Raw genomic sequence first — 23,016 nt, 5'->3', positions numbered from 1 at the left:
TGTGAAGTGTTCTTCCAAAACAATCCTACGTAAGGGTAATCTAGCTTCCAGATCTAACTACCAATTTATAGGAATTACAGGAGACAGAGCAACAAGTTAAATGACACCTCAGGGGCAATCAGCAAATTCCAAACTGTGGAAACCTCTATAGAACATGTGACTCAGTTTCTTAAAAAATAGCACTAGCGGAAGGGAAAGTATACCTAGAAGAAAGTTAACAGACATATAAACCAATTGTAACGTCTCCTCCTTCAAACAAAGCAAATGTAAAAAAAAAAAAATTGCTGAGACAATTTGAACATTGGATATTTAATATTAATAAATCACTTTAGTATTATGATAGAATTATAATTTTATTATAAAAGGGTCCTTATCTTTTAGAGATACTGAAATTTGGGCAGGGTCCTGGGATCGGGTCTGCATCGGGCTTTTCCTAAAGCTGTATGTACTAGTTGTTGGTTTAGATTTTAAAGCATTACATGTCCCATAATATAATCTATATTATATATATATATATATATATATATATATATACTATATCTTCTTTATCCACTCATCTGTTGATGGGCATCTGGACCCTTTCCATAGTTTGGCTATTGTGGACATTGCTGCTATAAACATTGGGGTGCACATACCCCTTCAGATCCCTACATTTGTATCTTTGGGGTAAATACCCAGTAGTGCAATTGCAGGGTCGTAGGGTAGCTTTATTTTCAACTTTTTGAGGAACCTCCATACTGTTTTCCAGAGTGGCTGCACCAGCTTGCATTCCCACCAACAGTGTAGGAGGGTTCCCCTTTCTCCGCATCGAGGTAAGTATTATTATCCTCATTTTACACATGGAAACCCTGGTGCTTAGAGGGGAAGTAACTTAAACCCATACTCTGCCATAGTGCAAGCTGCTCTCCTAAACGTCATTGGTAGTTTAAACACTGAAACGAACATTTTTCTTTTGTTTACACCATGGGGACACATTTATAAAGAAGCTCCGGATGCGTGTCACTGTACTGGGCTTCCTCTCATCTCTCAGGAGTTGGATCTCATCTCTGATAAGTACCTTTAGCAGGAATGAGACATTTTTGTTTGTGCCAAGTTTAAAGGATTATGTGAAGAGAAGTGTTTGACCTGCCTCTTTCATGAATTTTATAATCACAGAGGAAGTTGGTATCTATCATTTTTTTATTATTTTGTAGTCTTTTAAGAAAAATTTTTTAAGTAACCTCTACACCCAACATGGGGCTCAAACTCATGACCCTGAGATCAAGAGTCGCATGCTCTACAGACTGAGCCAGCCAGAAGCCCCTGATCTATCATTTTAAAGAAACATTGGAACTTGGCTCTGCATATAAATGTAAAGGATGGCAAATTAAAATGTCTTTTTGGGGCGCCTGGGTGGCTCAGTTGGTTAAGCAACTGCCTTCAGCTCAGGTCATGATCCTGGAGTCCCGGGATCGAGTCCCGCATCGGGCTCCCTGCTCAGCGAGGAGCCTGCTTCTCCCTCTGACCCTCCCCACTCTCATGTGCTCTCTCTCATTCTCGCTCTCTCAAATAAATAAATAAATCTTTAATTAAAAAAAATAAAAATAAAAAAATAAAATGTCTTTTTGCACACACACATACACAAAATTTTTTTTGAGCATGTTGACATGCAAGGCTAGCTCTGGGCAAAACGGTGAGGATTGTGTGTTGTATTGTGTTTAACAACTGGTTCTCCCCCCAAAATATGTTTGTATATGTTTATTATAAATTTTACTATTATAAAAGATATGACCACACAATTTACAAATAACAATAAAATAATACTCCATATCGTAAATTCCATATGGTCCACCAATTTTCACAGAATGCTTTCATTGATCTTTGTTCAACTCCAGTATCTGTAGCCAAACTTTATTTCAACCAACAAATAAATGTGGTTCCAAGATGAATGATGGTTGATATATTTTTTTTAAGATTTTATTTATTTATTTGAGAGAAAGGGAAAAAGAGCACAAGCAGAGGGAAGAGGCAGAGGGAAAGGGAGAAGCAGGCTTCCCGCTGAGCAGGGAGCCCGATGTGGGGCTCGATCCCAGGACCCTGAGCTCATGGCCCGAGCTGAAGGCAGACGCTTAACGACTGAGCCACCCAGGCGCCCCTGAATGATGGTTGATATTTTTATTTACACTAAAGAGTAGAATGAAATTGAAACAATAAAGACATATATCAGAACTTCACTTGTTCCTTATTATGTGAATGCTATCTTTGCTAAATCAGGTAAGGGTTTTTGAATACTAAGAGACTATTTCTCCAAAATTTGCAATTCACAATGTAATGGCTAGAGAGATTATTAACATGTTCTCAAGTCTGGACAAACAACCAACAATAAATCAAGCCCTGATTTTTACCATTTGCCTATTTCCCCGTTCTCAACACTTCCACCGTGGTCAACTTCAAATTTACAATAATGATATCATTAAACCCTTACTTGAAGAGGGATGCATGGTAACAAGCCATTATGCAGAATATCTATCATATATATACAGTAGACATAACCTCAAATGCATAAATAATAGTAATATGCTAAAATGATTAGGGAATGATGAATTTGTTTTCTAATTTATTGAATTGTAAGTTTGTATTAAATTGAAATGTATAAAATTACTGATAGGCAACCATTTTTTGATCTACAAAAGTTATAAGTTCATATGATTCAACCTAAAACATACTCAGGGAATTTGGTGGATAATGATGATGGTAATCAAAAGAACCTCTACTGTTTATTAAATGCTTTCAAAATGCTGGACACTGTGCTAAACCAAGTCTGGCTCTCTGCGATTTTCAACAACTAAAGCAGAATTTCTTGTGATTTAATCTTATCTAGCTTCTCCCAGTTTGAAAATACTGAGACAGAGACTGGAGAATTTCTGGCACTTTAAATTCAATTAAGAATTTGACATCATATATATGAAAGTGAAATATTATATATATATATAGTGTTCAGGATATTTGACACAATTTTTGAGCTAAGTATAGGAGAGAACAAGCACTCCTTTTTGGAGCATTAAACTCAGTAAGTCCTGGCTTAATTAAGTACGTACTGTATTACGTGCAGTTTGAGCTGTCTCTCAAACTCTGAGATCTGGTTTCTTATCTGTGATTTGGGTAATAATACTATCTGCCCAGATATATGTTCCAGTGATTGTGAGATTTAAATGGGAAAAAGAAAATAAAAAGTGCCTTATAAAGGGTCCAATTTTGTAAAGGTAGTAGCTTATTATAGAATGTTTGCCTCCAGGATTGCTTTCCGGGCTCTGCTCCCAGATTTGGGGCTGGGGGCAGGGAGCAGGGGGAGTGGAGGGGTGGGGGGTAAACAGCTATTAGCCTTTGCAATGTTAAGACATTACTAAACATTTGTTTTACAAACAACTGCATTGCTGAATTAGCTTCTCAGGATTCTTCGAACTGCCTGTTCCCAACTGATCTATTTACAAAACATAATTAAAAAAAAAAAAAGCCCTCCCTTTTCTCATATTAACAGTCCTCAAGAAATTTAGGACAAATGCAATTCACAACAGAAAGCTCAGAAGCTCAGATGGAGGGAGGAATGTTCACAAAACCAAGTGTTTCAGGACTTGCAATGACAAAGCTGGGAGGGGGCTAGTTGCCCTGGGAGGGACAGAGCAGAGGCCTGACCCTCCCTCTCTCCCACTCTCCCCTCTCCCGGTGGCGGTTTGCGTCCGGGTTTACTTGGCTTATCTCGCTGATTCACTGTTGCTGTGAAAACAGGGCTGAGCATGCTGATGAAAGCCACAGAAACCAGAGGAAACTAGTCATGAAAACCCTGACTATCAGCTGATAGGTTTCTTCCTGATAACTGCTAGTACTTTTTTCCAGACTAGAGCAAATCATCAGGAGCCCACTAGGATCCAGAGCTGCTTCAGCCCAAATTGGCTGTGATCTCTTTCCCCATGCTTGAGGGCGCCGAGTTCTACTTTAACGTGGACCATGGCTACCTGGAAGGCCTGGTGCGAGGGTGCAAGGCCAGCCTCCTGACCCAGCAGGACTACCTCAACCTGGTCCAGTGCGAGACCCTGGAAGGTACGTGCTGCTCTTCTCACCATTTAAAAAGGGAACAAGGAAATGATGCTGCTCATTGGAAGCATGGAGAAGGAACTGTGTTCCCATGGCCTGAGAGTCCAGAACAGGTTCTTATTCCCAGAGTCCAGACTTCAGGGGTCCATGAACTTGGATGAGGAAAAAATACTACATCTTCCTTGTCAATTTTAGCATTTCCTTTTATTATGAATGTAGGCAACAAATCACAGTGGTTAGTACTTTGTTACCAGTAAAAATTTGATATTTTCATGTCCCTACACAATTCTTGCAGATACTTTGAAATATCATGTATATTTTCATGATTTCATAATTATACTAGGTATTCACTTATTCTTTAATCTTGGTACTTAATGTCTTAATAAAGAAGTGTATTAATAAAGTGTACAGAGTTACACTTTCTATTTTTAAATTTTTTTTTTGAGAGAGAGCACATGTGCAAGAGAAAGGGGGAGAGGGACAGGGAGAGAATCTTAAGCAGACTCTGGGTGGAGCTTGATCTCACCAACCTGATCCGAAATAGAGTGGGACTCTCAAACCACTGAGCCACCCAGGCACACCGCAGTGTTACACATCTTAAAACATCTTGATAACTATATTTGAACATGTTTTGTTTACTTTGCAATCCTATGTATTTTCATTCTACATATTTATAAATAATATTTGCAGAAGGACTTCATCAAACTGCCCAGGGAGAAATCCCCCCCGCCAAATGCTAAGAAACTTGGTCTAGAGAATTTTATTCTATACCCAGTTTCTCAGTATATATTGATATGAGATTTGTTTGAGGTTTATCTTTAATTGAAGCTTAAGAAAAAAGTCAAGAGATGGATGGGTGGTGAGGCCAGCCCTGGATTCAAAAGTACTGACTTTGCCCTCTGCCAGGGCTAGGTAGGTGGCCTAAGGCTCACCGCCTCTGAGCCTCAGAGTCCTCACTTGTAACATGCAATGGTATAATGCCTGCTTTGCCTGCTTTGTTTGGAGAACGAAGTAATACCTGAGAGATACGTTAGAAACCATGGAGCACTATGTAAATAGAAAATATCTTTTTTTAAAGCACTTTATTGAGGTATGATTGACATACAAAAAACTGTATATATTTAATGTATACAACCTGAGGAGATTAGAGGTAAGTATGCCTCCATGAAATCATCAGCATAATCGATGCCATAAATCTATCCATTACCTCCAAAAGTTTCTTCCTGCCCTCTATTACTATTTGCGTGTATGTGTGTGTGTGAGTGTGTGTGTTAACTACTTTCTGTCTGCTGTACAGTAGATCTCTAGGAATTATTTATCTTGTGTTTCTAAAACTTTGTACCCATTGACTTATACCTCCTCATTTCTCCCTTTACTCTGGAAATCATCTTTAAGCTACAATATTTTCAAAACTTTACTGAAGATTTCACATCTATAATACAGGATTTTTATTATAAAAACAGCTACACTAGTTCATTCTGAAATGTACTTATAAAATCAACCTATATCAATAGTAAGATGCTTTAAAACCACAAGATTATTGCAGAAAAAACAGGGAAGCAATAAGGATCAAAAGTGCTAGGAAAGGGGCGCCTGGGTGGCTCAGTCGTTGAGCGTCTGCCTTCGGCTCAGGTCATGATCCCAGGGTCCTGGGATCGAGTCCCACATCGGGCTCCTTGCTCGGCGGGGAGCCTGCTTCTCCCTCTGCCGCTCCCTGCCACTTTGCCTACTTGTGATTCCTCTCTCTCTCTCTCTGTGTCAAATAAATAAATAAAATCTTTAAAAAAAATAAATAAATAAAAAAGTGCTAGGAAAAGGTGTTGAAAGCAAAAACAAAAAATCTGAAGGTGACTTTGCTGAGGCTGAGTGTCCTGGGTCACTTGTTTGTGGTTCTGACCAGTTAAAGCCAGAGTTAAGGAGGAGCTGCTCAATTTGAGATAGACGCTCTCCTTTCCTTAGTAATGGAGACAGCTAGAAAAATCTTTCAGATGAGAAATAATTCTGTGATCTACAAATAATCACAATATAATCCCAAATCCTAAATCACGTCAGCATATTAAGTGAGGAGTTTGGTGACTGGAGAATGTTAATCATGTACAGAAAATCTGCATAAATATTGTGATAACTTTGTAGAGTGATAGATGGTAACTACACTTACCGTGGTGAGCATTTCATAAGGTATATAGTTGTTGAATCACTGTGTCATATACCTGAAACTAATATAATGCATGTCAACTATACTTGAATAAAAAGAGAAAATGTGCTTAAATTGAAGTAGAGAAAGTGAACGAATGCAGGGAAGAATGAGTGTTTTTAAGAAGCCACTTGAATGAATTTGTATATAGTTCTCAGTCAAGCTTTTATTTTTTTAATTTTTTTTACGTTTATTTATTTAAGTAATATCTACACCCAACGTGGGGCTCGAACTCACAACCCTGAGGTCAAGAATCCGGGCTCCTCCAACTGAGCCAGCTAGGCGCCCCCCAGCCAAGCTATTAAATGAGCTAAGGAATGCAAATTTTAACACAAACAATATACGTAAAATGCCTAAAATGTGATACGAAATCAGGTTTAGCCAGCTCACTAAAGAATTCAAAGAGAAACCACCCTCAGCTTCAATTTGGGAGAGAAAAAAGGGTTTCAGACCCTTTTGAAGACCTGAAGAAAGAATCTTCTTAAAAAAATACACACAGGTGCATTCATACAGAATTTTCCATGTGATAATCAGGGGTCATGGGCCACCCAAAGCCATCCCTGCACCCTCTTAAGAAACCCTGGCACCTACATCATTGCTTTATTGTCCTTGCACCTCAGCTTTTATCTTTCTTTCCTCCTAATACTAATTTTTTTTCAACCATTCATTTCACAGCTATGTTTGAATCTGTGTGCCAATCTGTTTGGAGACTCCCAGGAATATCAAGTGTGAGTCATTAACTGCAGGTTATAATGGCCACTGAGAAAAGAAATCTAAATAAGGATTTCCTATCTGCAGGTAATAGTTAAGAATACTGAGGCTGGGTGGCTCAGTTGGTTAAGTGGCTGCCTTTGGCTCAGGTCATGATCATGGAGTCGCGAGATCGAGTCCCGCGTCCGGCTCCCTGCTCAGCGGAGAGTCTGCTTCTCCCTCTGACCCTTCCCCTTCTCATGTGTTCTCTCTCTCTCATTCTCACTTTCTCAAATAAATAAATAAATCTAAAAAAAAAAAAAAAGAATACTGAGGCTTAGCCTGGCTGTGTCTGAGCTGACTCTCTAGTCAGGGAGTGTAGGCATATTCGCATCTCTTTTTTCCTCTAAAATGTCCGTGCCTCCTGAGCATGAACTAAAGATAAATGTTTATTGTCCATGTTGATGCCAGCTCCATTTTTTTTTTAAGATTTTATTTATTTATTTGCCAGAGAGAGAGAGAGCACAGGCAGGGGGAAGGGCAGGCAGAGGGAGAGGGAGAAGCAGACTCCCCGCGGAGCAGGGAGCCCAGTGCTGGGCTGGATCCCAGGACCCCCCGGGATCACGACGTGAGCCCAAGACAGACGTTTAACCGACTGAGCGACCCAGGCACCCCAGCTCCATTTTGATACAGAAAATAATAAGGTCTGCCCTATCTGATTATTCCATAGGACGTTGGGAAATAACTTCTGAAAAACAATACAACTGTTGCACCTGCAGATGCACTGAGAGAAACCCAGCCACCTTCTGAGGTGGATTAAGAGTTGAGAAGAGGGGCGCCAGGCTGGCTAAGTCAGTACGGCATGTGACTCTTGATCTTGGGATTGTAAATTTGAGGCCCATGTTGGATGTAGAGATCACTTAAAAATAAAATCTTAAAAAAAAAAAAGAGTTGAAGAGACGAAATCAAGGTCATTTATTGGGATAGATGTTAAGGACTTTGGGATTTCTGTTTATATTTGCACAAAATGTGCACTGTCCCAATAATGGAGGAAGAAGAGTAGGTAAAACTGTCACTGTGGTATTCCGTGTTGACACAGACACTTTCTGTAAAAGAAAAGCTAACTCGGCAAAGATTAAAGTTGCCTTTAGTCTTTTCAAGTTCTCTAGACTTCAAAAGTGTTCTGATACCAACAAATTATTTTAGAATTACTTAGAAAGAACACATAAGGTTTCAGATAAATTTAGAAGAGAAAATGAAGATTGTGTAGAAAAACTTTGAAAAGTCCTAGAATGCATACTTGTGCTTAACTGCGTGTATAATTGTGCCAGTGTGATCAGAAATACTCATCTGTCCCAAGGTCTGCCCCTGACTCACAGTGACCTGAATCAGTTCCTAGACACTCCATGACTCAGTCCTTCCCAGAGACAAAAGAGCGAAGCTGGTTCACATGGCCCCTCCCCCTCGTAGTGCTGGAAGGCTGAACCACATGGAAACTTTAAAACCTTCAAAAGTGACTTTGCAGCAAAATAATAATGCTAAAGGGACACGACATGTTCTTTTTAAAGAATTAACACTTTTTTAAAATTAAGATTTTGGTTTTTTAGAGCAGCTTTTAAGTTAACAGCAAAATTGAGGAGAAAGTACAGAGGTTTCCCATATACCCCTTGCCTCACGGACACACAGCCTCACCATTGTGAGCTTTCCCCACCACAGCCCATGGTACCACTTGTTACAATCGATGAACCTACACCGATGCATCGTAATACCCAAAGTCCATAGTTTACGTTATGGTTCACTCTTGGTGTTATACGGGTTTGGACAAATAAATAATGACATGTATCCATCATTATGGTATCGTACAAAGTATTTTCACTGCCCTAAAAATCCTCTGTTGCACCTGTTCATTCCTCTCCCCCCAACCCCACTTCTGGGAGTCACCAGTCTTTTTTGCTGTCTCATAGTTTTTGCCTTTTCCAGAACATGATATAGTTAGAATTATACAGTATGCAGCCTTTTCAGATTGGCTTCTCTCACTTAATAACATGCATTTAAGTTTTCTCCATTTCTTTTGATGGCAACACGACTATTTTCATTAGAATTTTTTTAATTACAAATAAGACTGTTGTAAATATTCTTTCCTCTTCAAAAAAGACAGGGTAGTAAAATTAACACTTTAGAGCCCTAGAATTTAGTACCTGATCTTTTCTAAAATATATGGTGAGAAGTGTCCACTGGCTCTGTGGATTGAACCCTTTCCTTTGTCCTCTCTGCCATATTTTTTTAAAAGGGAATGAGGGAATCTGATTCTATCTTACTAGCAATTATGTCCCTTTTAGGGGATATGACCTTCCTTCCTTTCTAGTAGGAATTAATTTAACAACAACATATTAAGCATTTCTGGCTAGAGTTGAGGAAGTAAAACTAAATAAGATACAGTCCCTGCCCTAAAAGGGCTCCCACTCTGGAGAATAAAAATATTGAAAAATAAGAACTCTTAATGGGGGCAATTGGGCAATACCTATCAAAATTCCAAATGCATATACACTTGGCCTGGGACTCCATATAGCATTGGTTAGAATAGCAAAAGATGGAAGCAAATCAAATGTCCATCTGCAGGGAACTGATTAAACAAATTATGTAACACTCACATAACAGAATATTCTGCAGCTATTTAAAAAAAAAAAAAAAGGCATGAGGACACCCCCTTAGAGGACTGATATGGAAAGATCACCGAGATCTATTAAGGGAGGAAAGCAATGGGAAGATCTATGTGTGGCATAGTGCTCTTTAGTAAAAAGACAGATAAATTTAAAAATATATTTTCTATATGATGGTCTAGATACAAGGAAACTGAAAGGATCCAACAGAAACTAAAAATAGTAGTTACCTGCATCTAGGAGTGAGTGGGTGGTGGTGGTGGATGACAAGTTTAGGCGACCTTTCACTTTTTACCTATATTTATACCTACTATCTATTTTTAAATGAAAAAATATATATATATAGAAGGAAGACTTAGTTCAAAGGGCTTTCTTCATGCTCCCTTAAATGCTACTTATACCTCTAATTATAGCACTTTTTCCACCTTGTATTAAAAATGCATATCCAATGCATTTCACTTTGCTATTTCAAAAATATTTCAGTGGCTTTCATCAGGCGGGATCAACTTCACCCTTGGTTCAAAAGGCTGGAGCAGTCTTGCTGATCTCTACCTTGCGAGCGTTTCCTCAGAACCCTTCTACCTTTTGTAAAGTTTTTCCTTTCAGTCACAAATTCCATTCTCTATCCTGTTTGCCTGGAGAACACTCATTCCTCTCTCAAGTCTCCACTCGAGTTACTTCCTCTGTAAATCCTTTCCTACTGCAGCCATGTTGGGGTACAATGGACAAGCCTTAACTTCGTACTCTATTGTACCTTGTGATGGACCTAATTCTGTGACATTTGCATAGATGCATCACGCCGGGGAGCGGACATTTGTCTCTCCCGACTATCTACCCCCCTGAATTAACAGTTAAGGGCTTAACTCATAAATGAATAAATTAGTCTATCTTCTCCTATATTTTAAGCTTCTTAAGGGCAGAAGGTATCAATATGTGAGTACACTGAGGTGTCAGGTCGGTGGGGGGATACTTTTACAATGTATATGTATATCAGATGTACACTTTAAATATCTTACAGTTTTATTTGTCAGTTGTACTTCAATAAAGCTGAATTTTATTTTTTTTTATTTTTTTATTTTTTTAAATATTTTATTTATTTATTTGACAGAGAGAGACACAGCGAGAGAGGGAACACAAGCAGGGGGAGCGGGAGAGGGAGAAGCAGCCTTCCCACTGAGCAGGAAGCCCGATGCGGGGCTCGATCCCAGGACCCTGGGATCATGACCTGAGCTGAAGGCAGACGCTTAACGACTGAGCCACTCAGGTGTCCCAATAAAGCTGAATTTTAAAAAGAAATACCCACTTTTAAAAAGGGGGCAGAGATGATATACTTTACTGTCCTAGTTCCTCTAGCCTAAGGCTGTGTTTTGCACATAGAAAGAATATGAAAATTCACATTAGAAAAGTGTGCATGTTTGGGTTCAAGTCCTAGCACTTCCACTCTGGCTCTAGGATATTAAGCCAGACTGCTTAACTTTTAACATGGTGCCTTCTTATCTGATACTTAGATAATATCTCCCTGGCCTAACTCCCAGTTATCAGCAGCATCAGAAATATCTGAAAATGTTTTGTAAACTGTTAAGTAAGAATTCCTGGGAAATCATAAGCACCTCCCTGAACGACAGTGTATATACAAGAACTAGTTTTCCCTCTTTTGCTAGACTTTTGAATTCCTGAAATAATTCTTCCCATCTCGTGGTTATGATTAATGGTGTTTTGTATATGGTTCTATGTAGCTGATTGTGTTCTTCAGAGAGCACCTGTTTGTTTGAATAAGAACCAAAATGAGGAGTTTCAATCCTGGTAACATGCATGGAATTATGTAATGAAGTGCTATATGGTCCTATGTGTTTTGTTGTTGTTGTTTTTAAGATTTTATTTATTTATTTGAGAGAGAAAGAGTGAGAGCAAGCACAAGCAGGGGGAGCGGCAGAGGGAGAGGGAGAAGCAGACTCCCTTCTGAGGAGGGAGCCCGATGCTGGACTCGATCCCAGGACCCTGGGATCATAACCTGAGCCACCCAGGTGCCCCAAGGTCCTAGGTTTTAATCAGAAATTAAATCTACTAATATTTGAAGATCATCTATGCGATAAAAATTGTATTAGGTGATGTAGAGAATATGATAAACAGTAAGATATTATGCACTCCCTAAACAGCTCTCTAGTTGAGAGGATATCATAAATAAGTAAAAACAATCAAAATTTTAAAATACAAGAACAATTTAAACCTATAGATCACAAATATATTCAAAAGTGAAGCAGATCTGCAGGCCTCTAGGCTAGGAAAATGCCAATGAGATGCGAGTAAGCAGTGTTGCGATGGCAGGGCGTTCTGGGCCAGGAGGGAAAATTAATGAACTACAGATTCCTCTATTTAAATAAAAGCTTTTGGTGAGGAGTAAACCAGTTTGGCTGCAATACTAGAATACCTGGAGATAAGGCCAGAATTTAGGCTGGGAAAAATCTTGAAGGACCTTGGAGATCTGATTGTGGAGCTTTAGGAAAATGAATGAGGACAAGAAGCATATCTGAATCTTCAGTCAAATACTCGCAAGCATAGAAAACATGAACATGTTATTTCTCTGGGCCTCAGTTTCTTCATCTATGAAATGGGAATATTTGTTAAGGTTAAGAGATGATGTCCATTAGAGCCATTCTGTCAGTGGTAAAACATTACAAATATTAGGAAAGTCCTTTTTAATCTGCCTACAACTGTCAGTGACTCCAATATTCTTACAAGGTCATTACAAACTCAAAATAATTCTTTGGAAAGATTGAATCTGAGGCAGGGAGTGCATGAGGAGAAATGAGCTTGGGAGAATCAATTTAAGAGCTCACAGCAGGAATCTTGATGTCAGGTGGCCATTCTAAACCAGGGGCACGCGGAGTGGAAACCAGAGAGGACATTAAAGAACAGTGCAAGGGATTTGGAGTAAGAAAGCACCAAAAAGGACTTGGAATTTTATCACCGTAGGAATGGCAATAAATTAGCAAAAATGGAGGGAGAAGTTCCGGTTTTATAGATACTGGTATAGTATTAAAATCTGAGTAATTATAAGATCTGATGGCCGACGCCAATATATTAGCTGAGAATATTCTGATGTAAAAAATAAGTACCGAAGTCTTTAGTCAACTGAATCAAATTATCGCTGAAGTAAGTGGGTCCAAGTGAGAAGAAAAAAGGTAATATTATGGAGTAGCACCTATATGCTGGCTCTTCACTTACATCCTCTTGTTTAATCCCCACAACAACCCGAAGGCATGGATTCTATATCCATTTTATAGGTGAAGAAACTGAGTTCAGAAAAGTCAGATAACTTCTTAAGTTCAGCGCCGGCAGAGAGTGGGGAAAAGGCAGGGGATGGCTCAAGGGAAGCACCCCTTGGGGTACCTCTTGAAGGTGCTTCCTTGGCATAAAGCCTACCTGGAGTGTAAAAGGTCTGGACATTCACTTTTATAGAGAGCCCCAAACAGGAAGCTGCACAGGAAAAAAAAATTACCATTTTCTAAAACTGATCTGACCAACAAATTAATAGAAGATAATCATGATGGCCCAGATCATCATCCTGCCTCACTAGCCAAGTGATCTCAGAGAATTCACTGAACCCATGATTGCAACCCACAGAAGACACATTTTTACGTGATGCCCCTGTGTGCACACACGTGTATATGCTACTCTGTGTTATATGCTCATATTTGTTACAAGAGCCTAATCTAATACTTTTATTCTTTGCTGTTTGGGACCTATTAAATGGATTTAGTTGGTAGTGATCCCAGTTTGGAAAACATTCCATTATCTCATTTGAATAAAAAAGAAAAAAACGTCACTTCTCCGGATAAAAAAGCAGTGTAATTTTCCAAAGTGTGCTCTGTGGGTGGCTCCATTGTTTTCTAGTGTTTTGGGAGGTTCTGAACCATACTCTTTTCAAAAATCACTCAATGTGTTAAAGGCTTTCAATTCCTACAGCTAAGAAGCCTGTTTATTCCAATTTATTTGACCACAAAGTCCTTTTTATTACATACCTATTTAAATAAGCACTTGGGGAAATGCAGAGAAAAAATTATGTGAGCCCATTTTGAAAACTATAAAACTATAAGCGTTGTTGATATTATTAGCAGTCTATCATCATCTCAGAGCAAACATTTCAGGTTTTGAGATTTTCTTAGAATCCTCATTCAAGTGTCCCTTGGATTGTTTTGGTGCTGGGAAAAAAAAAATTCCATTTGCCTCTCCATTGACTACAGTATTACATGATTCCTATGGGGTCTGAAACACTTGAGATGTTGAATTTCAGGATCTCACTGGCAGCTGAAAGGTTTGGAAGTTATTTTGCTTAAAAGAAACATATGCCGCATGAGCAAAATATCATGGTTTTGAAAGAAATAACATTTGTGTTTCTTCTGTTGGCAAATATTCCTCAGTGCTGAGAATGCAAACTGTCAAATTGTGTAAAAAATCTGAACTGCCAAAATAAAAGCCAAACAAGAGATGGCCAAAAAAAAAAAAAAAAAGGTATAATTTTTAAAAAATTAAGTTAATTAAACAGGTAATTAAACAAATAAATTCTGCAGTCAGATAAAGAATATTTCCAGTGCATAATCTTCTCCAGGTACTAAGGAAGAATGCCTGTCCACTGAATCTCAGATACTTAAGAATCGCTTAAGTGCCAAATTGCAAATCCACCCTCTCATCAGCTACGACAGCTATCAGTTCACAGCCTACAAGGGCTCCTGGTTATCCTCAGGATAAAGGAAGCCATGCCAAACCTTTCTTGGACAACCCTGCTTACTTCTATGGCTTCATTTCTTACCTCTCTTTCTCTCCCACTTAATGCTTCAGCACTTACTTGGCATTCAAAAACACTGCCATTTAGAGGATTCCTGGCATGGTCTTCTGGAAATGATGTTGGATTTTAAGAGTAAGAAGATCCATCTCCTAATTCAAGCCTTACTACTCTATAACTCCACCACTCAGCCCTATTGAGACTCCATTTCTTCATCTATAATAAAAGGATATTATTAATGATTGCCCATTCCACCTCCCGTACCCATGGTAAATATTACTAATAAATTTCTCATTTCCATCAAGCTGAGATGAAGCTTTAGGATCCTTCTCAATAGTTTTCTGAGCAGCTATTTCCAAATGACTACAACTGGCTCAGGTAAACTTAGGACTAGGTGGTTGTTAATGTTCTTTTCAGTTGTGTTAAATAGTTCTAGATTGTTTAGATAATTGAATTTTTTTTTGTTGTACTAGAATATCTGTACTAACATTGAATTTTTTATTGCTTTAGAGAGTAACACTCAAGGCTAAATCATACATAGACATACATATCTAATAAGATAATAATTTAATATGCATTTATCATAAAGTCACAATAAATTCAATTAATGTTGTAAAAGCTATTTATGCATGTTCAAACTTTAAATGAGGTTTCATTTAATTTTCAGATGTGAAAATTCATCTCCAGACCACTGATTATGGAAACTTCTTGGCTAATCAAACAAATCCTCTTACTGTTTCCAAAATTGACACGGAGATGAGGAAAAAGCTATGCAGAGAATTTGAATATTTCCGGAATCATTCCCTGGAACCCCTGAGCACGTTTTTTACATACATGACGTAAGTGGTAGCAGGAAGCCCTGTTAATCCCCCATGTGATTGTGCAAATGACCCCTAATAGTTACACATGGGGCATTAGGCTGCATGAAACTTAAAACCTTTTTCTCTTGTTTGTAAGTTTGAGTACATTCAAATTTTGGCAACTTACAAGCTCACAGAGCCACATATTTACTGTTGGAAAATTTCATTTATTTATATACATGATTATGTAGGTGGTGGCAGCCTCCACATAAAGTCATGTTCTCAGGGCTGCCTGGCTGGCTTAGTTGGTAGAGCACCCGACTCTTGATCTCCGGGTCATGAGTTCAGCCCCACATCAGAGGTGAAGTTTAGTTTAAAAAAAACAAACAGTGTTTTCAGTTTTCATTGTAAGAAAAATGGTAAGTGCGCTGATGTTTAAAGGGTTCTGGCTGCAGATACTGAAGGTAAATACCATGTGACATTTTTGGATCACTTGTCAGGTTGGAGCTGAAACATCACATGTTGTTGCTAAAGCCACATCTATCCTTTCCTGGTTCCCCTTGCAACAGCAGAAATAGCTCCCATCATAGTTATATATGTTTTATTTTTTTCCCTTTCCATCACCAGGAATTCCAGTCTTTCACTATGAAGGACTTTCATTCTAAAAAATGCTTGAATTTCTACACAATAATAAATTGTACTTTCATTAATCCAGTTAACAAATCCTATCCACTGCTCAAAACTTGGGGCCTCTCCAGTTGTTCTAACAGACAAGCTGGGAACAAATGTCCGCATTGATGAGCTGGTTATTATGTATATACCATTTCAGTGTAATATACACAGTGACGAATACTAGACCCAGGTCCTAGACTGGATTAGAAAAATATAAAATAAAAATATTCCTCTATTCCACATGTCCCCTTCTTCCCCACTCAGTTCCTTACCCCAAAAGGAAATGCTTCTCCATTTCATATGTATTTTCTAGAAAAGTATTTACAGTTGAGTATGTTAATTGATACACACTCAACCCACCCCACTTCCACACATCAAATTTATGAAAATGGAATCATATTCCTTCTGCATTTTTCCCACCTAGTATTTCTTAGAAATATCCTTGTCAACATCATTCTTTTTATAACTGCCTAGAATTCCATTTTGATATGTATCATGACTCAATTTACCAGGAATCTATTAACAAATAACTAATTTTTTTTTTCCATTGCAAAAAGTTTTGCAACTAGCCTATTACTGCACAGGTCTTGATTTATTTTTAAGATAAATTTTTAGCAGTGGAAGTAGTGAATCAAAGGAATGTTCTTTTTTTTATTTTTGTAAATTGTGCTAAGTAGTACTCAACAAAAGTAGCACCAGTTTGCATCCCCAAAACAGTTCATGAGAAGGCCTGTGTCCTTACACCATTACCAACATTGAATATTATCTTTTTAGTTTTTGCCCATCCAATAGGTTAAAAATTGTATCTTTTGCTTTCATTTATATTTCTTTATTATCAAAATTGAACATCATTTTGCATTTATTAATCATGTGTGTTTGCTACCTGACCAAATACTTCGGCTTTTTTTTTTTTTCTTTGGAGTATTCAGCAGTTTTTCTTGATATGGAATGGCTCTTTGTAAATTAAGAAAATTAGCCCTTCATAATACATGTTGCAAAATTATTTTCTCGGTGTGATATAATTTAATTTTTATAGCTTTTTCTTCCTGTAGAAACATTGAATTTTTTTCATTAGCTATAACCATCAATCCTTTCATTTGCTGACTTCTGATTGTTGTATCCTGCTTAGAAAGTCCTTCTTCACTCCCAGTTTATGAGTAAATTTACCTGTCTTTTATTTCATTCATTCATTATTGTTGATGTTTCTTTTTTCTTTTCTTTTTTTTTGATGTTTTATTTTTTAGATTTAAAACCTTGGTTCATCTAGAATTTATTTTATTTTATTTTATTTTATTTTTTTTTTTTAAGATTTTATTTATTTATTTGACAGAGAGAGACATAGAGCAGGAACATAAGCAGGGGGAGTGGGAGAAGGAGAAGCAGGCTTCCCGCGGAGCAGGGAGCCCGATGTGGGACTCGATCCCAGGACCCTGGGATCATGACCTGAGCCGAAGGCAGACGCTTAACGACTGAGCCACCCAGGCACCCTAGAATTTATTTTAGTGTGGGAAATGAGACTAGGGATCCAGCTCAAATTGTTTTTCCCCAATAGGTATCCATTTGTTCCTATACCATGTCTATAAATAAGTAAGTAGAAGAGATGACCTTGGTTTGAGGCAGGAAGTAATTGTTGGTATACCTGAGATATGTGATTAGTGCCTCTACACCTTGTTTGTGCAATTAGACCTCCTATCAGTGCTATAGGCTAAGTTTTTATTTATAGGCAAGACCCCAGGTGCCTATTTTTTAAAGAATCACAAATACACAGCTAGTTAGAGATGAAAATTAGGTGTGACCTGGGTCTGACTCGGTCCAAAGCCCAAGCACTTTCTTTGAGAAGGATTCTGGGAAGCCTTCCAAAGATCTGACATTGCTCCTGAATCTGGAAATAGGGTGGAATTTGGAGATGAGGGAGAAGGCTGAGCATCTGGGGTTGAAGCGTGTAGGTGGGTAGGACACAGTATGCATGATGAACAACAGGTCAGTTTGGGCTGCACCAAAAGGGGAGGGGAGCAATGGGGAAAGGAGGTTAGAAAAGTAAGTTCCAGCTAGATAATGCACAGTCTTCAATGGCAGGCTAAGGAAGTTGGGCTTTATCACCTTGGAGAGTATTTTTCATGTGTGTGTTGGTATCTGCAAGACCATTCCTTAAAAATAAAAATCTGAAGGGGCGCCTGGCTGGGTCAGTCGGTAGAGCATGTGACTCCTGACCTTGGGGTCATGAGTTCAAGCCCCATGCTGGGTGTGGAGCCTACTTAAAAAATAAAGTATTTTCTAAAATAAATAAATAAAAATCTGAAGCAGAAACCCCAAATGTAAGAGACCAAAGAAGAGGCCAGGTTTGCTCATAGGACTCAACTCCTCGTAATGGTTGGGATGAAGAACAAAGTGCTTGGGCTTGGACTGAGTCAGCTCCAGGTTCATATCTAATCTTCAGTGGCTGCCTGGGAGTGAGGCTTTCCAAGCAGCGATGCCTCCAGCAAAAATGTCTGACAGGGGTAGTTACGGAGACATCATTAAAGATTCCTCAGAAGAAAGACAAGAAGGCCCTACCTGTGTGGAAGTAGAAAAGATAGTCAAAATACTAAACAATATTTATGGAATATTACTATATGCCTCGGCTCTGCTAAGTGCTTTGCAAACATTGTCTCCTTTAAACAAATCTCGGTTCTTATCATCACCATTTTAAGGATGAGGAATGTAAAAGTTAAGTGCAGTAACTTGCCTGGGTCATGGATCAACAAATGGAGGAGTCATGCTTTAAAATAAAAATAAGATAGGGGCGCCTGGGTGGCTCAGTCGTTAAGCGTCTGCCTTCGGCTCAGGTCATGATCCCAGGGTCCTGGGATCGAGCCCCACATCGGGCTCCCTGCTCGGCGGGAAGCCTGCTTCTCCCTCTCCTGCTCCCCCTGCTTGTGTTCCCTCTCTCGCTGTGTCTCTCTCTGTCAAATAAATAAAATCTTTTTTAAATAAAATAAAATAAAAATAAGATAAATGTTGGCAGTAGTCTCTGTACACATCTTTTGCTCAGATTTTAGATGAGTTCAGAAAAATCTGACCCATGATAATGACAGAGGACAATCCAATTTTAATGGAGTCAGAAAGCTGCCAGGTTTTGTACTTTTTGCATTGAGAGACAGGTCTCACATGACAGAAACTTGCTCAAAATGTATTAGGAAGTACTTTAGCTCTAAGATGACTCTGAGTCACTTGGTCAGTGTTTCCTCTTATGTGATGACTCCATGGTTTAGTGTTTCCTAACTACAGAATCTTAAACCTGGGAGAAGCCTTAGCATTAATTAAGCAAGCTTGCTTATTTCACAGTAGACAACCATGTTGATCTAGTTAAAATGTACTCTGTTTCTAGGGGTGCCTGGGTGACTCGGTGAGTTAAGCATCCAACTCTTGATCTCAGCTCAGGTCTTGATCTCCGGGTCGTGAGTTCAAGCCCCACACTGGACTCCACTTAGAAAAAATAAATAAATAAAATTTAAAAAGTAAAATGTACTCTGTTCCTAAAACAAAATTACTTAAAAGCCCAAATACTTCTAGTCATTAACAATGTTTAAAAATTATATATAAGAATACAGGTGCTCACAAAACCTTGCATAGAATATTAATGCAAAGCTGAAAGTGGAAAGGTAATTTGGGTAGCATCAGTATTGTTAGTGGTAGTAGTAATGGACATGTTTTGATTTATCTGTACTCTCTCTCTCGGCTATAAATTCTTCGAATTAGTTCTTTTAGTATCTCTATCTGTACTTGCTAGTATGTAATGGGCACTGAATATTTGTTGAATCATTGTATACTCCTGTATTTAGCAACACCTTACACAGAGCTAGAAGATACTTGCAGACTACTCAGGATTTCATATTTTAGGTAGCACTTGAATATTGGTTAATTATTGGCCAGTATATTAGGGGTAAAGACCAGATGCCATGCCTGCAGATATATTTTGTATGACAAGGTCAGTGTTTAAAATAATTTAAAAAATATATTTAGTCGGGGCTTGCATTCTTCAGTTAGCCAGTCTCTAACACTCTCTTCTGTCTTATGATCTTCTGATCGGTCTTGCGTCTCATGATCTTAGGTTATTTACTCTCACTTAAATGTTTCATTTACATCTCCCCTCAAGAACCCTGCAAAGAAGGTGTTTATATCGCCATTTTTTTAAGTTAGAGAAACTGAGGGTCAATAAATTAATGAATTTTCTTTTCTTTTCTTTTTTTAAGATTTTATTTATTTAACAGAGAGAGCACAAGCAAGGGGAGCGTCAGAAGTGGAGAGAGCAGCAGACTCCCTGCTGAGCAAAGAGCCCAATTCGGGACTCGATCCCAGGACCCTGGGATCACGACCTGGGCTGAAGGCAGCCGCTTAAAGGACTAAGCCACCCAGGAGCCCCAATTAATTTTCTAAAGTCTCTCTCTTATTAAGAGATTTGGAAGGGGTTTGATTCCAGGTCCATCAGTCTAGAAAGCTAAAGATCTTGCACTGCCCCAGTAGTTTATTAAAAGGCAAGTGATTCAGAATTATCTGTGGCCCTTTAAAAAAGTATATTCCTTATCCCTCTTCCAGAAAATTCTGAGCTTGTTGGCCTTGGAGCGGGGCAGACACCCTTTTGGAAGACACCCAGGTTATTCGATGTACACTTCTGATTAAAAATGTCTCATCATGGCGCTTCAACTTTATGACTTGGAAGTCACTTTCCCAGAAAACTCTGAGCTTGTTGGCCTTGGAGTGGGGCAGACACCCTTTTGGAAGACACCCAGGTTGTTCGATGTACACCTCTGATTAAAAATGTCTTATCATGGCGCTTCAACTTTATGACTTGGAAGTCACTTTCACAATTATTCTCATGGCCATAGTTACCTGCACAGACAGCGTTACCTCCCTGTCAGAGACCAGATAGCTCAGCTGCACCAAAACCTAGGTCTTCTAAATCTTAGTCCATGACTTGTCCCACCCGATTCTGTGAGTTGCCAGCCCAGGCAGCATCCAGGTGCTCTGTGCAGAACCCTGACATGTGTTACCGTAACAAAAGGTGTACATATGAAAAAGAGTTCTAAAACTACTTTTCTTATTTCTCTTCTAGAATATTTTGGGAAGTCAGGTGTCTAGCACCCACGAACTTCCATCAAATTAGGATTACTTCCTGTTCTATCAGGAAGTGCCCAGGGCATCCTTTTGAAAATGTGAAGTCAACCCTAATAGAGATGATCTAAATTTAAGTTGTTATAATAAATATAATCTAAGCATTGCACATTTGTGTGATATAATTACTGTATATGTGAAACATTTTGAAAATCTGGAATGGATATTTTTAAATGCTTAATAGCAGGAAGATCTGGAGGTTTTGTATACTATAATTATACACAGTTGTGTGAAACAAAGGAATGAATCCTTAGCATTTTAATGAAGAGACTATTTAATATAGGACTAGATTGTTTTATTTTTCTTCCCTCCTACCCAGCACTTTCTGGCAGCATTTCAGCTTCTCATCCCTTTTGAGATTAGCCATCTTTTAAAAATAATCTTTCAATATTCAAAATACTCCACCTCAGGGGATATACATTTTCTGAATATAGGAAGATCAAGGAAGAGCAAGATGAAGATCAAACATAGTCTTAAGTACTTGGACTATTATTAGCCAAGACCTGTAGGTTAAGGACCACACATTGAAAAAATCTTTAAAGATTTATTCGTAAAGGCTAATCAAAGTTCTTGACTATTCTGATGATGTATTATAAACCTTCTACAGGCTTTTCACTGCACTGTACGTTAGGAGGCTGTACACCTTGGTTTTCCCGGAGGGGTTTCTCAGGATGCGGGTCTTCCTCTGCTAAAACCAGGAAAGTCCTCAGCCAACTGGATGAATTGGTTGCCCCATCACTTTACTAGTCACAAAACGAGTAATATAATTCTGGGTCACTTACATTCTTACATTCTAATGGAGCAACCTGATGTATTCCCAGATGGTGAAAAAATAAGACAGAATTAAGCAACAGCTATAATAGAGGCTTGAACATTCAGTTGGAGGAGCCTAGGGGATGGAATAACTTACTGTGATTTTAAAAGATTTGGGGCACCTGGGTGGCTCAGTCAGTTAAGCATCTGCCTTCGGCTCAGGTCATGATCTCAGGGTCCTGGGATAGAGCTCCACATCAGGCTTCTTGCTCAGCAGGGAGCCTGTTTCTCCCTCTACCCCCTGCTCGCTCAAATAAATAAAATCTTAAAAAAAAAAAAAAGATTTGCAGAAAAAAATCGAATTTGAAACAAAATTTTAAATGGGCATTATGTTGAAGGAATAACTTATTCATTAGTGAGGCATGAGAAAATTTTGTTATTTGGAAATGACAAGTCATCTCGGATGTGGCTGAAGCCTAGACAAGAGCAGGAGGAGCATGGGCTGGTAAAAGAGAGTAAAGAAGCTGGCCAGATGAAGGGCTCCGACCCTAAGTCTCTATGAGTAAAAGTCAGTAAAGGAAGGCTTTTCAGAAAGGGTTCCATCGCTGGCATGCTCCCTATGTGCTATTGACGTACCCCTCACCGAATGGTCACCACCTTGTAAGGTGGGGCATGTTCTGCGGGAAGCCATCGGGCAGAGCCTCGGAACAGCTCCTCTGCCTCAGGCAGTGTAATGTGGCATTAGTTTCTCCTCTAACCAATGGGGAAGTATCTGTTCTTATTGTGTACATAGTGTTTGTTCAGTAATTGATAACTGTTATTATTATGCCCATTTCCTGGGGCATGTAGGGACCTTGTAGCTGGTGAGTAGAGAAGCTGTGATATCAGGTCACTCCGGATAGCATTCCAATGGTGCTACTTTCTCTTCTTTGTTTGTTCATTTGTTTTTACTTTTCAACACTTAACACTGCCTTGAAAAGTGAGGGGAGGATCTTAACGTATATTTTAGAAAGATGATTCTGGTGGAATTGTGAAAGATGTGTTGAAGGGATGGAACTGGAAACAGAGAAGCCAGAGGGAGATATTTTAAAAGTTAAGACTAGAAATAGCAGCCGAGATAGAAAGGAGGGGACAGTAGTTAGATACATTTGGGACAGAGATGTAACAGAATTTAGCATCTTGCTTTATGACCAGTGAGAGAAAACAGGCAATAATTCCTGCAAATTCTAAGCTAAGGAAAGA

At 38.8% G+C, this 23,016-nt stretch overlaps 1 protein-coding gene across 4 annotated transcripts in view; it reads left to right on the top strand.

The window, feature by feature from the left end:
- The first annotated feature begins 3,866 nt into the window (after positions 1-3,866).
- ATP6V0D2 (ATPase H+ transporting V0 subunit d2) overlaps positions 3,867-23,016 on the top strand; it is a 43,865-nt gene continuing 24,715 nt past the window's right edge. For 2 of the 4 annotated variants that reach the window (XM_078072255.1, XM_036080502.2), the window contains exons 1-2: positions 3,867-4,077; positions 15,066-15,237. In XM_078072255.1, the coding sequence (XP_077928381.1) occupies positions 3,948-4,077; positions 15,066-15,237 (302 nt within the window). In that variant the 5' untranslated portion in view covers positions 3,867-3,947. Of the gene's footprint in view, positions 4,078-14,454; positions 14,668-15,065; positions 15,238-23,016 lie in introns of all 4 variants that reach the window. The other 2 variants (XM_078072256.1, XM_036080503.2) reach the window with 2 other exon arrangements.

This window comes from Halichoerus grypus, chromosome 5 (assembly GCF_964656455.1).
Source record: "Halichoerus grypus chromosome 5, mHalGry1.hap1.1, whole genome shotgun sequence".
NCBI classification, from domain to species: Eukaryota; Metazoa; Chordata; class Mammalia; order Carnivora; family Phocidae; genus Halichoerus; species Halichoerus grypus.
This window is presented reverse-complemented; position numbering and strand designations above follow the sequence as displayed.